At 40.0% G+C, this 16,239-nt stretch overlaps 1 protein-coding gene across 1 annotated transcript in view; it reads left to right on the top strand.

Moving 5' to 3' along the window:
• Positions 1-16,010, top strand: part of LOC137272754 (uncharacterized) — a 47,880-nt gene extending 31,870 nt beyond the window's left edge. The window contains exon 6 of the mRNA XM_067805146.1: positions 15,292-16,010. Coding sequence (XP_067661247.1) covers positions 15,292-16,010 — 719 coding nt within the window. The remainder of the gene's footprint in view (positions 1-15,291) is intronic.
• Positions 16,011-16,239: the final 229 nt, after the last annotated feature.

The following is a 16,239-nucleotide window of genomic DNA, read 5'->3' as shown; positions in this document are numbered from 1 at the left end:
CCACACATTAAAGTCAGACACATTTGAGACTGCCTCATCATCACCTCATCATGGCAGATTTATACAGCAACATCATACATCATAAATGTATTCATACATCAGTCCCATCACACACAATGTTCAGGGTATTTTTCCAAATGCAAAAAAATTATCTACAGTTAACTTGTAGGAGACTTGTGGTGAGGGCAGGGGCTGGCTGCCTGCATGTCTAGCAGTGACAGCCAGGAGACCAGGCACTGATAGTGAACTAGTGAGAAAATCAGGCCTACCATGAGGGAAGATATCATTACAGCCACAGTACTGCTGACAGATCAAAGGAGGAATGTTGCAAGAAGATATCTAGGCGCTGAACACTTGACAATGCCAGATAAATTAAGATTCACTCTTGGACATGGTAACATTGATCTAGTTTCAACTTTGTTTAGCAAATACATCCTCAAGGTAGATTAAAACAAAATCTTTTGTTATTGCACAGTTGTATTGCTGACTACCCTGTATACTTTGCTGCAGCAGGTTACAGGGATGGTATCTGTAGCAGGTTACAGGGATGGTATCTGTAGCAGGTTACAGTGACAGTCACTGTAGCAGGTTGCAGGGAAGTTGACTGTAGCAGGGAAGTTGACTGTAGTAGGTTACAGGGAAGTTAACCATAGCAGGTTACAGGGGATGGTCACTGCATTTGTTTAAGCTAGTTATCTGTAGCAGGTTACAGTAAAGATCACTGGAATCCAGGTTACACTGGAATTCACTGCAGTTGGTTACACTGAAGTACATGGTAGCTGGTTATAAGGAATTTGAGTGTAACAGGTAGCAGGGGAGTTCATTGCAGTTGGTTACAGGGAAGTTAAGTGTAGCAGGTTACAAGGAATTTCACTGTAGTTGGTTACAGGGGACAGTCACTGTAGTAGGGTACGCTACTTGATTTACCCTTACAGACCTTAGTGTTACATTGCTGAGTGAACAAAAGAGCTTATTCAGTTCCTGACACAATATGTTTCAGCTTGTGATTCCATCAGCCTTGTTTGCACAGACACATCGTAGACAGAGCATTACTCACACATGATCACACCAAATGGATATCACAAATTGACCATACTATTTTCATCCTGATAATTATTTTGCATAAAATCTGTAAGTGCACAAATCTATCATAGTCGCACCCTTGGATAATATTTGTAAACACTCTGTCCAAATTCCTAATCTGATTTGGTTGCAGCCAGACATCAATATTATGGACTAAAGGAGATATCCTCAATCTGCATATGAATACTGGCACCGTTGACCCATGCAGAGAGAAGGCACCAATATCAATATCTGTATATTAGTGGTCAATACAATTTGATAACTATGTGATTGACTAGTCAGCCAAATTCATTGCCAGTGATAGAGTCTCTATCCAGCCAATCAAGTCAGTCCCAGTATATCTAACCTGAAAACACAAGAAATATGAGAGCTTCCACCTCCCCAGACTGTCTGGCAAATGTACAGTTACTGCATCATTATCATATATTCTGTCTACAGATACACAAGCTCTCAATACACTCATGTGGGTATTTGATAGACACACAAAGGTGTCTGGGTTATTCTAGATTCATATTTGCAGTTTGTTCCCTTGAAGCTAAGCATAACTTATAAATCACAACAATGGGACAAGGACCACAAACCCCTGATGGCTCTTGCCCAGCCAGCCAGAGGGCAACCACCAATGCCATCTAATAAGGCCTCCATCATCGCTACATTCAAAGACCTACACCCTATGCCATTGCTACATTCAAAGACCTACACCCTATGCCATTGCTACATTTAAAGACCTATACCCTATACCATTGCTGCATTCAAAGACCTACACCCTATACCATTGCTACATTTAAAGACCTTAACCCTATACCATCGCTGCATTCAAAGACCTACGCCCTGTACCACTGCTACATACAAAGACCTACACCCTGTCCCCCTTGAAGGAGATATAGACCTACACCCTGTACCTCTTCTAAAGACATGGACCTATACCCTGTACCTCTTCTAGAGACATGGACCTACATCCTGTACCCCTTCTAAAGACATGGACCTCGAGAGTTTGGTCCTTGATTGTATCAGGATCCCAAAATCTGGATAGAATTAATGGTCTCTTCCTTCCAGTTTTGCCAGGAGGACAGTGTTAATCTTAAAAGATAATGCATTTACACATGCTTCCATAAGTGAAATTTAGGACTGAAAATGGATTTTGAATTTTTTATATTTCAAAAGAGTTCAAAGATTTTGTAATCAACTGTTGCATCCTAAAGCTTTAATCCAGTCCTCTTGGCTACTAAAACTCAAATTGTTAATGCCTAAAAAGAAAATAAAGTAAGTGTCACGTCTACCATGTCTATTAAAACTTTTCAGAAGATTCCATCTGCACTGACAGTAGTGCTCTTGAAACCTCCAATCCTTAGCATCAATAAATATATTGCTGTAGAAAGATACAGGCTTGCTGTTTTCGAGCGACAACAAAAGACCTGTATGACCTAATGATGCATCAATACATCTCCCATCTAAATAGCAGACTTTCTGTGTGCTGAGTGAATCATCATCAGTTGACTACAGGACACCACCAAGCAGCCAGACAAGTCTCTATTGAGGTTAACTGTAATCATGCAACTCACAAAAGACAGTTGTCCACCCGACTGACCAAGTGCACGCTTGGCAGACACCAGTATCCATGCTTGAGATATATGCTTAACCGATTTGGACTTCTTATCACAATACATCTGACAAAAGGTAATTTATGTCCTAATTCATTTGTTGTGTTTTTGGATTTATGAGGAAATGGGGGTTTACGTTGCACGGAGTGCCGGCGTCCATCAAAGATGAGATATTGATTTGATACCTCTAAAGTGAGGTATTGATCAGCTGATCGCAATCAGCGAGCAGATCACTTGAATGGCAAAGAAAATTACCACTGGAAAAAGCATAACATGGGGTACGTGTTCTAAAGAGAGTAAACTGGTCTCCATTCTGATCTTTAGGGCCTTTTCGTTTTCTCTTGTGACATGTAATAATGGGAAATAATTGCTTTTGAGAATGAAATTCAATAATTGGATTTGACAAGCCTATAAACCGCGTCAGTAGCTTTGTTATCAAGAAGTGACAGTTTTGTTGCGGTGCTTCTGAGGATTCAGGACCTACACACAGTCACTGAGGAATCAGTCAAACAAGAAATTGCACTTGAGACCATTTGTTTCAAAATAATGTCAAATGTAAACATAATAATTGTGTTTTGATAGCTGAAAATCCCCCAGGAAAACTGTTTCAAACCTGCAGCCCCACAGCGACAGGCAAAGGAGTTTTGCAGCAATTTAATTCCATGCTATAAAGCAATTCCTTCGAATTTATTCACTAAGGTTTGATGCTAGGTTACAAGGAACATATAATATTGGTTTTATTGCAATAAAGATCAAAGCATAGTCAGTGTTTATGAAAATCCTGACAGAGTTTTCATTAAGCTGTGACCTTCAGGATCAATGTTCAAAGACAAGGCATGTTGTGACTGATGACTACAATGCTGTGGCACATCCCTGTATGGCATCGCTGGCTACTCCCGCATCTTATGGGGATACAATAGAGATTGATACTTTATCTATCAAACTAAATACCTTCTTCCTTTTGCTACTCGTGGCGTTTACGTTTTCATCCTAATTCATCTATTACAAATGCGTCAAGTCTCTGCCCTTTAAGAAAGTCTTTGGATGGTGTTGATGTTTTGTTTTGAGACAGGTGAATTCATTATTGGAAGTTGTGCTGATCCGTTTCTTGATAAAGCTTGCAATTCAGGTCAGGAATGGTAGACATTCCTTGATATTGCTCAAAGGAAAATATAAAAGCAGACTCATTTTCTCCTTCATGCTGAGAGTAATCTTTGTACATCTCCCACACATCAGTCAATATTTGAGCATCATAGTCCCTGATTCCATCAGTGGTGGAGATATTGCAATCCCTAGTAGAGTCAACCCAAACATTGTGGTACTGTAAAATGGTATCACCGAATGATACCATGGGGCAGTGTGAGAGGGAAGTGTAGCATGGGTACCATGTTAGGGTAAAGTGGTAGGGTACCATGCTAGGGCATGATGGTAAAGCACAATGGTAGGGTATCAAGGTAGGGTATGATGGTAGTGTACTCCGAAAGGGAACCCTGGTAGGGCACGAAGGCAGGGTACCATGGTAGGGTACCATGGTAGGGTGTGATGTTAGGATTTTCCAGTAGGGTACCATTGTAAGGCACAAGTTTTGGGTACTCTGTTAGGGTACTGTGGTAGGGCATGATGGTAGGGTACCATGGTTTGTTAACATTGTAGGGCATGAGGGTGGTAGGGTTCTGTGGTAGTTTACTATGGTAAGCCATGACGGCAGCGTACCATGGTAGGGCACAATGGTAAGGTACAATGGTAGGGCTTGCTGGTAGTGCACCATGGGGATGATGGTAGGGTACCATGGTAGGGTACTGTGGCAGGGTACTATGCATAGCTTTTACAAAATCATGCTTTGCATTGCACATTAGTGAGAAGCAGTTTTGTACATAAAAATATTAAAATAATTATGATAAAACATTATGGGAAGGAGGGGGCAGGAGGTCAAGATTTTTTGTACATGACACATAGGGTGGGTCATTTAATTTGTACGTAAACATTGCAGATGCTTCTCCATAAAAGTGATCATTCTGAACTGCCCCTCACACCACAGAATTTTTCATTTCTCATAGAAACATGTGGTCTTTGTCACAAATACCAAGTGTGCAGAAGAAATCAGATTCAAGCATGTTGGTGTGAAAACAACCAGTTTGGTCTGAATACTGCACTTGTATAAAATGTGAAGAAAGAAATATTCAGATTTGACACTGAACAGCATTTTCTTAAATTTTGAGAAATCCATTCGTTGCATATATTCCTTAAAACTTTTAGACTATGCACAGATAGAGCAATGTAGCAGGAATTAGGATAATAAAAATAGATAAAATACAATGATTTGATAAGTTCAAAAGAAAGTTTCTGTGCTGCTTGATGTCATGACGACTACTCCGACAACTACTTCTCTTAATAACAGTGGCTGGTTTGATGGTTCATTGTTTTACACCACACTCAGCAATATTCCAGCTATGTGGCAACAGCCTGTAAATCAATGAGTCTGGAACAGATCATCCAATTATCAATATCATGAGCATCAAACTGTACAAATTGGATATGATACCATTTATCATCCAAAACTGTATTCCATGGGAGATATCGCTTTTGTGACACCACATGATATCATTTTGACAGTAGATTTTGTACAACGACCTATGTCATGAACTTGACAATGTTGCAATGCTATGACAGTTCAGAGATGTACAGTTTTCATTGAAAACTAATGAAGAATGATTTTTGATGATAAACAGAATCTCACCTTCATGTCTACTCATACCAATCAATCAACATTTGCTGATAAAGCGAAAAATATACTCCGCTAGCCTCCAATATTTGTGACTTTATCAACGAATGTTGATATAATTTATATCAGTAGAACAGAGTGAGATTCTCCACGAGTCAACCAAGTCAGAAGGTCGCTTCTTACAGTAAACAATACAAAGACAGTCAGAATGTTTCAGATTACTTACATAACAAATTTATGGGTAAATCACAAACAATCCCTGAATCAAGGCTAGATCCCCCACAAGTTCCAGCATACTGATGCTGCAAAGACCCCAACTGCAACGTAATACATCAAAACATTGAGAAGCATTTTAGAAGTTGTACAGATGAATGAAAACTAAGTCCAATGGATGGTCAACTTTTTTATTACAATTGACTAAAAATCATTGTTGTACATTTTCGGTAATTTTTTAGAGATGAAGGTCAGTTGAATGGGAGTTTGCACAATAATCCAATCCTGACAATTATAGTCTCAATATCACAATGTATATTTTGCTCATCTTGTTGGGCTGAGGCCAAACAGAGGCACATGTATAGTATTGAGCCAAAAAAAAAAATTAGACGAGTTTTGATTCCATGTCTTGATTTAATAACTGACATATACTTATGAAAATTGGCACATGTGTAAACAATGCATTGTTAAATCATTCACAATATGTCAACCTTCAGTCAGTCATATCACTGCAAACACTGTTCAATTCGCCGAGGCATGAAATTTCTAAACTTGTCTATGAGTTCCTCACATGGCTCATACCACATTTCCTGAATTACTTGCAATGTCTTTCAGTTCCAACTTTTCCACTTTGTCCTGATTTACCAGACATTTTCATTGGGATTCAGATCTAGTGAAGCGTCCGGAATATCCATTACCTGAATGCAGTTCCGATGAAGCCAAGATCTGGCCTACGCAGTGTCTACGCAGGCATTATCTTGTTGCATTACATAGGGAATTCCACTCTGTCAGATATTCCCCCTTGCAAATGCTCACAGTACTTCCTCAAATCATTGAGGCCTGTAATTTCCAGAAACGGCGTTAACCCAAATTTCCTGATCCCACCCCACCCCATCACAGAAAGCAAGAATTTTGGACATATTTTTTCGCATTTTCCATTTCGACACCATCTTTTCCTTGAAATTCGGAAGTACTGGACCTTAGATTCATCTGTAAACATCCAGTGTAAAAAGTCAGTGTCCCTACTTAGCTCACACCACTCCCATCTTTTCTGTTTGTGCTTTTACGTAATCAAAGGAACCATTGTCAGCACTTTCTTCACTATTTCTGATTCTTTTAACGTTAGCCTTACAGTCCATTCAGATACTCTGGTACTCCCTAAAGCCATGGCGCATGTACCTAGTTGTGTTGCTGACCAGTTGTGTGAGCCATCATCTGTCATTTCCACTGAGCTTACGAGGATGTCCCGATCTGCGCTGAAAACTGCCAGTAGCTTGAAATCTGGCAAGAAGTTGGTAAATGGTACTCTGAGGATGCCCCAATATTTTTCGTAACTTCTGAACTGATTTGCACTGTTTCACATAAAGCGAGAAATCAGATTTCACAATTGACATCGGTACCTAGGATATCGTCTGCAACAGCGTCATCACGTGACCAGACAGAAAGACAGAACAGAGAACATTCATACTGTGGTACAAACTATCACCAGATCAAATTCACCTCACAGCGACCAAAATCAACTGTTTGTAAGTGTTTCATTCTTTTTGCTCGGAGCTGAATGTTGACATTAAGATAGTAGGTCAAACTTTCAAATCAGGACAATCATTGGGTCATTTTGTCAGTTATTTCATTACATTTGAAGACATGGCTGATACCGTGTGAATAATAGTGAAAAAAAATGTCTACACAAACAGGAGAAAATGGGAATCTGATTAATTTCAATATTGGATAGAGTCGTCCATTTCAATATTACATGATTTTTCATGTTGCATGATGCCAACATTTTTGTAATTTGTGGCTCTACTAAAACATATCTGATTACTATGTGGATCTTTGTATTGAAATAGTTTGGTTTGTAGCGAATGAAACTTCACCAAAATGTAGTGTCCCTGTCAACAGCCCATTCTCTTTAAGTGACCTCACTGACAATGGATAACCTAGTGCAAAGAATACCGGAATCAGTGGGAATATCAGTATGCTCACTTGTCATCAATCGTGTGTGACGGCTGGTGCATGCTGATATTGCAAACAAAATTTATGGTGCACCATTTTTAACATTATAGATAAACACACAAATCCCTTTGCCATATACTAAAGACAATCAGATATCAGGCTGTATTCTGTTTGCCACATATAAAATGTCATAAAGTGCTTTTATCGGTGTACAGTAAAAATCAGACAGATTTACTGTTTATTAATCCATAACAACACCATTTTGTCATGGAATAACAATAGGAAACATCTGCTGTGATTGATAGTATGTGTAGATTTTAATTTAAACAATAAAGATAATGACAAAACAATTCATATATGTTCTATAAGAAAAATATCAGTTCTCAGAAGAAATATTGTGATATGTATCACTTGAAAAGTACATGGAGTCATAGAAGTACATATTAATATCGTACAGTCCTTCTGACATCTGTTAAGAGCTGCTCACTGCCATATAGCTGGAATACAGCTGAATGTGGCAAAAAACAAACCTCAGTCACTCTTCCTGCAGGAATATGGCATGTTGGTTGTGCACATTCTGAATTTGTGATCTGGCAGATCAAGCTAGCGTGTTTAGTATTTCGCAGATTGATAGTTCAACCTGTGACTCCACCACAATGTTACAAACATACAATAATGGATGCTACACCTTTTAACTCTGCCTGGCACACAACTTTCAGAGATAAAATAAGGGATAGAGTTTAGCTTAATAATCAAGTCTGGACCAGAAAATTCAGTGATCAACAGCATGAGCATCGATTTGCACAACTGGGAACTGATGACATGTCAATGAAGTCAGTGAGCATGACGACCAGTTCCCGTTAGTCATTTCTTACAACAAGCATAATCGCCTTTTGTCGCAAACATGGGTGACAGTAGATCAGTTCTAACCCGGGCCTTCCGAGATAACATGGGAAAGTGTATGTCTGACTGTGTATCTATAGTGATGGCCACAAGAAAGTTTACACTTAAAACACAAGTTCAAACAAATGCAAAACACAGTGTCCAAACACAACATTACTCTATTGAGAAGGTGATACCCATACGGGGCACTTTCTTTTGTGAAACCTGTGCCAAAACTGCATAGTCAATCAGTGTATGAATGATCTGAACCACATGTGAGACACCCATCCATTTTGCTATGAGTATGTATTTTCTGTATATTTTGTTATTAATTCAGTAATAATTATTATTGGGTTACAGTGTTTAGTGTTTTGAATAATAAATATGGTGGGTCACATTTCGTATGATAGATGATCCGCATTTTTAGGATTCAGGTTTTCCGGGAATTATCTGCAGTTGAGTTCCTGTTTGTTTGTTTGTTTCCGGGAGAAATTGTTTCGAGGACATTCTACAGTGTTGGTGATGGCAGTAAGTGCTTGTACTTTCGGGAAACGACTGAGTATATATATAAAGGCTAGTTGCTGTGTTGAGGGGGACACAGATTGACACACATTCGGACATTCACTGGAGTTACATTGCCAATGCTTTATCCGTCAACGACTGATCTACTGCTGTCAGACCGCTCACTGTGTTCAATCTGCACGACTGTTTCTCTCTCACACTAAGAATTTGGTGAGTTTGCTATGCTATATATTTTGTGACCCATTGCCTTAGATTTTGCCGCATTTGTATTGTATTTAAAATCTGTATTGTGAAATTGACTTGTGACTTTGTATACCATGCTCTCGTTGCATAATAATATGGAATTTGAACATTTATGACTTGTCTTTGTTCTGTTTTGCTGGTTCACAGGGGCTTTGTTGCATTGTTTGTCATGGTAAAGTCTTAACCATAACAATATTGATAGTAAAGCACCACTCTGAAATAGTGGGTTCAAAACATGGATGAGATTTAATCTCCAATAGTTCTAGAATCTCTCTCTACTTTACAGAAAAAGTGTAACCCCTAACCTGTCTAACGCCACTCTTTCTACACTTCATACTGTATTCACTGAACAGTCTGATCCACAATCTCCAGCAATCTTGGTGAGGTGGAGCAGCCTTGTGGTGAAAGCATCTGCTCATCACGCTGAAGACCTGGGTTTGACTCCCCATATGGGTACAATGTCTGAAGCTCATTTCTGGTGACTGTCACCATGATATTGCACGAATATTGTTAAAACGGCAGTAAAACCATACTCACTCACTCACTACAGCAAACTGACAAGAACTGATTCAAACCCTCCCAAGACAAAGTGGTGATCTATCTTACTTGACGACATCAGAGGACTGACTATTGCTGTGCACTGGAGAATTTTGAGGATGTGGTGAATCATGCAATTTAAAGTGACATGTAATTGAGTGATGTTAGATGTGTGTGCCTCATGTTCAGTATGTTGAAAGCTTGTGTATCCAACACCATCAAAATTTGAGCAACTGTTTTGCCAGTATCAGTTTGTGTGACTGTCGTTTAAAATGAAGATTTTCTTGAGCAGTTCATATTTTCAGTTAACATTTAACTTCATGCATCTATCTTTTGAGAAAATATTTGGAAATATGGTCAAGTGTGTTTGACCTGTCAATCAATACATAAGTGGTATTCCAATGAGAGCAACTAATAAAAAATCAGTCAAAGAAGGATAAAACGTAATTATCAATTGAAAAAAACAACATATTTTCGATTAATCAAAGAAGGATAAAACGTAATTATCAATTGAAAAAAAACCCATATTTTCAATCAATCAAAGAAGGATAAAACGTAATTATCAATTGAAAAAAAACCCATATTTTCGATTAATCAAAGAAGGATAAAACGTAATTATCAATTGAAAAAAACCCCATATTTTCAATCAATCAAAGAAGGATAAAACGTAATTATCAATTGAAAAAAACCCCATATTTTCGATTAATCAAAGAAGGATAAAACGTAATTATCAATTGAAAAAAACCCCATATTTTCAATCAATCAAAGAATGATAAAACGTAATTATCAATTGAAAAAAAAACCATATTTTCGATTAATGAAAGAATTTTCTTGTTTTAGCATATAACCCTTGAATGAAGAAAACTATAGAGCCTAAACTGTAACTGTATAGCCATATTCATCACTATTGTGAATATTACTATAACCTGTCTTTGAATAAATTTTGCCGCTCTTGTGAAGATAATGAGATATAATGATAAATATGTTTTGTATAAATAAACAGAATAATAACATTAACATTAATTAGAAAATATCCTAAAACTGGTGACTACATTAAGAATGTACCTATATGGATCATAATGATTATCGTTCATAAGTAATCCGATAACAGATAGTGGATTTGGTTTCTGATTCCCAGCACTAAGCATGGTATTTCACTAGTCAGCATTGTAAAAGCAGCACTCATCTCCATATGGCACATCACTGTCCTAGTGTCAAAATCTTGAGCTTGTACATTTCGCTTCAACTTTCTAGAGTTTGATTTCAAAAGCCAAATTTACAAGCAAATTGGTATCTCTATCAAAAGTCAGAAATAGTTTTGTGATAATGCCAAGATGTTTTTTGTTTTTATTCAGACATATTCTTCAATGTCAGTCACTCTTTTGGAGGTAGAAGCCTCCTGTATTTAACTTCAAGCTCCCACTTGCTGGAAGCTATGATCAGTGTCGATATTTGATTGGCAGTTACAATGTTTTTGTAATGAATGAAAGTAATCAAGAACAGCAGTCACAGACTTGATTTGCACCAGAGTGGAAGAACACATATGACATATGACAGTGTCACTCTGTTCACCTTTAAAATGGGAGAGCAGATATTCATTGTTTTAAAAGTAAGTGACTCTTCAAATGTCTGGTAATCATAATTTGAAACATTTAAAATCCAGAATTAGAAACTGCTACTTGTTGGCCCATGTAAGAGAGAAACACAGCAGCAGATTGCAGGGTGACATGAGGTCTTGAGTCCAACTCACTGCACAAAGTAATCCAATCACAAGTTTCAAACCCACGAGCCTTTGAACATCACAATTTGATTAGATAGACTGTCCAATTTTTGATCAAAGCATACTCGAATTAAGTTTGCTGTAAACTATGCAGCGATGGGGTAGCAGGGACAGATGATAACAGTGGACATGATAAACAAACAAATTTGATATGGTGCAATAGGCCAGTAGCATGTGGACCCTGCAGATCCTATACACTTGATTGAACGCCTCCACTGACAGATGGCAGCACCTGTCTCGTATGTAGCCCTTGCGATCAGATCAACAATTAAACTTGTCAGACACAGAACAAGATTTGATCGCAATCAATAAAAAATGTATCTTTGAGATGAACATATAGAGAATATTAGAATGTCACTGGAAGGAAATTATGTAACCTATGATGTGCTGTGAAAACTTGCTGACTCAAAGACTCCATGAAATGTACTGAATCATCTATGTAAGACAAAATTTATAACAATCTCAACATCAAACAGAGGTCAGGACATTAGCATGAGGCATTCAACCCTACAAGACAAGGGTGGACATCAGACTGAGGTGTTCATCCCTACAAGACAAGCAGGGACATCAGACTGAGGTGTTCATCCCTACAAGACAAGCGTGGACACCAGACAGAGGTGTTCATCCAAACAAGGTATGGACCTCACACTGAAGTGTTTATCCCTACAAGACAAGGGTGGACATCAGACTGAGGTGTTCATCCCTACAAGACAAGCGTGGACACCAGACAGAGGTGTTCATCCAAACAAGGTATGGACCTCACACTGAAGTGTTTATCCCTACATGACAAGGGTGGACATCAGACTGAGGTGTTCATCCCTACAAGACAAGCGTGGACACCAGACAGAGGTGTTCATCCAAACAAGGTATGGACCTCACACTGAAGTGTTTATCTCTACAAGACAAGGGTGGACATCAGACTGAGGTGTTCATCCCTACAAGACAAGCATGGACACCAGACAGAGGTGTTCATCCAAACAAGGTATGGACATCACACTGAGGTGTTCATCCCTACAAGACAAGGGTGGACATCAGACTGAGGTGTTCATCCCTACAAGACAAGCATGGACACCAGACAGAGGTGTTCATCCAAACAAGGTATGGACCTCACACTGAAGTGTTTATCCCTACAAGACAAGGGTGGACATCAGACTGAGGTGTTCATCCCTACAAGACAAGCATGGACACCAGACTGAGGTGTTCATCCCTACAAGACAAGCATGGACACCAGACAGATGTGTTCATCCAAACAAGGTATGGACCTCACACTGAGGTGTTTATCCCCACAAGACAAGCGTGGACATCAGACTGAGGTGTTCATTCATACAAAACAAGCATGGACACTCAACAGAGGTGTTCATCCCTACAAAACAAGCATGGATCTTAGACTGTGGTGTTCATGTCTACAAGACAAGCATGGACCTCAGACAGAGCTCGATGTGTTCATTCCTACATGACTATCATGGACCTCAGACCAAGTTGTTCATCCCTACAAGACAAGCATGGACATGAGACTGAGGTGTTCATCCACACAAGACAAGTATGGACCTCACACTGAGGTGTTCATCACAACATGTCAACTGTAGACATCAAACATCCAATTACTAAATGATACTGCATCTTAAGATATACATAACTCTTTGTTGCCTGCAGGGAAGTCTTGGTACAGTGGAGTTATTCTGGTTTCAAACCATTAGTTTTGGGGTTTCCTGACATATGAATGTTTCATCTTTCATCAGACCAGTTGGTCAGATCAGTAATAATAATTATAATTCACTTATACAGCGCCTAGTATCCATCTGACTAGTTGCTCACTAGATGATTATTATTACCCCAGAATCTGATTATTGTTACCCCAGATAACTCAAGCTGTCTCTTAGGCGTTGGATGGTTACAGCTACATCACTTTATCTCACCGGGTACCCATTTTTCCTGGGTGGACAGAGGCAATTTTGAAAAAACTTGTGCTTTGTTGTGCTGACATACTTGAAAATCTCAGGAGTCAAGCTGCCAAACATGGTCACCCATCTAAGGACTGTCTGAGCTCGTCCGTGCTGAACTTCAACTGATTTGTGACCTGAGCTCTGTGCACAGGTGCACTCACCAGAACCACAGTACAATGTATGTTTCTTGTCACTAAAGTCAGATGCTTGAAGACCAATACAGTGTATGGTTTCTCATCACTCCAGTAAGCAGCTGGTCTGATCAGTACAATATACAGCTTCTCATCACTCCAGTCAGCAGCTGGTCAGGCTAGTACAGTGTACAGTTTATCGTCACTACAGTCAGCAGCTGGTCAGGCTAGTACAGTGTACAGTTTATCATCACTACAGTCAGCAGCTGGTCAGGCTAGTACAGAATACAGATTCTCATCACTACAATCAGCAGCTGGTCAGGCTAGTAGAGTGTACAGCTTCTCATCACTACAGTCAGCAGCTGGTCAGGCTAGTAGAGTGTACAGCTTCTCATCACTAGTCAGCAGCTGGTCAGACTAGTACAGTGTACAGCTTCTCATCACTACAGTCAGCAGCTGGTCAGGCTAGTACAGAATATGGATTCTCATCACTACAGTCAGCAGCTGGTCAGGCTAGTAGAGTGTACAGCTTCTCATCACTACAGTCAGCAGCTGGTCAGGCTAGTACAGTGTACAGTGTATCATCACTACAGTCAGCAGCTGGTCAGGCTAGTACAGAATACAGATTCTCATCACTACAATCAGCAGCTGGTCAGGCTAGTAGAGTGTACAGCTTCTCATCACTACAGTCAGCAGCTGGTCAGGCTAGTAGAGTGTACAGCTTCTCATCACTAGTCAGCAGCTGGTCAGACTAGTACAGTGTACAGCTTCTCATCACTACAGTCAGCAGCTGGTCAGGCTAGTACAGAATATGGATTCTCATCACTACAGTCAGCAGCTGGTCAGGCTAGTAGAGTGTACAGCTTCTCATCACTACAGTCAGCAGCTGGTCAGGCTAGTACAGTGTACAGTGTATCATCACTACAGTCAGCAGCTGGTCAGGCTAGTACAGAATACGGATTCTCATCACTACAGTCAGCAGCTGGTCAGGCTAGTACAGTGTACAGCTTCTCATCACTCAGTGTACTGTGTATGGGGCTTCTCATCACAACAGTCAGTGGCTGGTCAGACTAGTACAGTGGACAGCTTCTCATCACTACAGTCAGTGGTATCATATTGTCTCCTCCATCATACAGCCACATTTGAAATTTCCATCCAAATAGATTCCATCAGTTGCTTCATCAGATCTGTATTTCATATAGGGATTCCACTAGATTGTCCAGGCCATCTTGTATCAGAGTACCATCAACATAATTGGCCATAGCTCAGGGAATTAATGGGTGATATATACATGCAACCACGCCATACTTGTGTCTTGTCTTTGTATGTGAACAAAGCCTCTGCTTAACATGAATACATAGACAACTACAACACAGGGTGATAAACATCTCCCAGCATAACACAAGTCAATCACTGCCCCACAGAGCCTCCACAGTGGATGGGGAAGTCTTTATCATCCATAACATCAGTGCGTATATACATAACTCCCAGACAGGCAAATGACCGGCTAATTGTTAGACCATCTTGCATTCAATTTAAGGCCTGATGTCTCATCAAGCTCACAGCTGACAGTCAGTGGATACATATGATTCACGTAAAGAACAGCCACTCTCAAACTCTTGTAGGAACTCACTAGTATGTGTTATCCGCTGTCCTGACAACCACTGTACTCTTATCACAGTCAACATCACCAACCATCTCTCTGGTCACATGCCTCCCACCACAGTCAACATCACCAACCATCTCTCTGGTCACATTCCTCCCGTGACAGGCAACATCACCAACCATCTCTCTGGTCACATCCCTCCCATCACAATCAACATCACCAACCATCTGTCTGGTCACATGCCTCACATCACAGTCAACATCACCAACCATCTCTCTGGTCACATGCCTCACATCACAGTCAACATCACCAACCACCTCTCTGGTCACATGCCTCCCACCACAGTCAACATCACCAACCATCTCTCTGGTCACATGCCTCCCATCAACGTCAACATCACCAGCCATATGTCTGGTCACATCCCTCCCATCACAATCAGCATCATCAACCATCTGTCTGGTCACATGCCTCACATCACAGTCAACATCACCAACCATCTGTCTGGTCACATGCCTCACATAACAGGCAACATCACCAGCCATTTGTCTGGTCACATGCCTCACATCACAGGCAACATCACCAGCCATCTGACTGGTCACATGCCTCCCATCACAATCAGCAGCATCAACCATCTGTCTGGTCACATGCCTCCCATCACAGGGAACATCACCAACCATCTGTCTGGTCACATGCCTCTCATCACAGTCAACATCACCAGCCATCTGTCTGGCCACATGCCTCTCATCACAGTCAACATCACCAACCATCTGACCATCTGCCTAGCCACACAATAACACTCCCATCAAACATTGATTCCACAGTGTTTGTTGCAAGTTAATTGCTTCTTCAAATTTACGCAACCTGAAATTATCCCAAAATGTTTGAAATAGTATTGATCGTAATCCCAATTCAAGTTACGAAAATAGAGCTATCATTTTTAACAAAAACAATCTTGAAGCATTACTTCAGTCTCCTAGAGATGGTAGTTCCAACTAGCTACAACCTGAACGCCAACTGTATGCT

Source organism: Haliotis asinina, chromosome 1 (assembly GCF_037392515.1).
Source record: "Haliotis asinina isolate JCU_RB_2024 chromosome 1, JCU_Hal_asi_v2, whole genome shotgun sequence".
Taxonomy (NCBI): Eukaryota; Metazoa; Mollusca; class Gastropoda; order Lepetellida; family Haliotidae; genus Haliotis; species Haliotis asinina.
The sequence above is the reverse complement of the archived record's forward strand: the minus strand, read 5'-3'. Positions and strand labels throughout refer to the sequence as shown.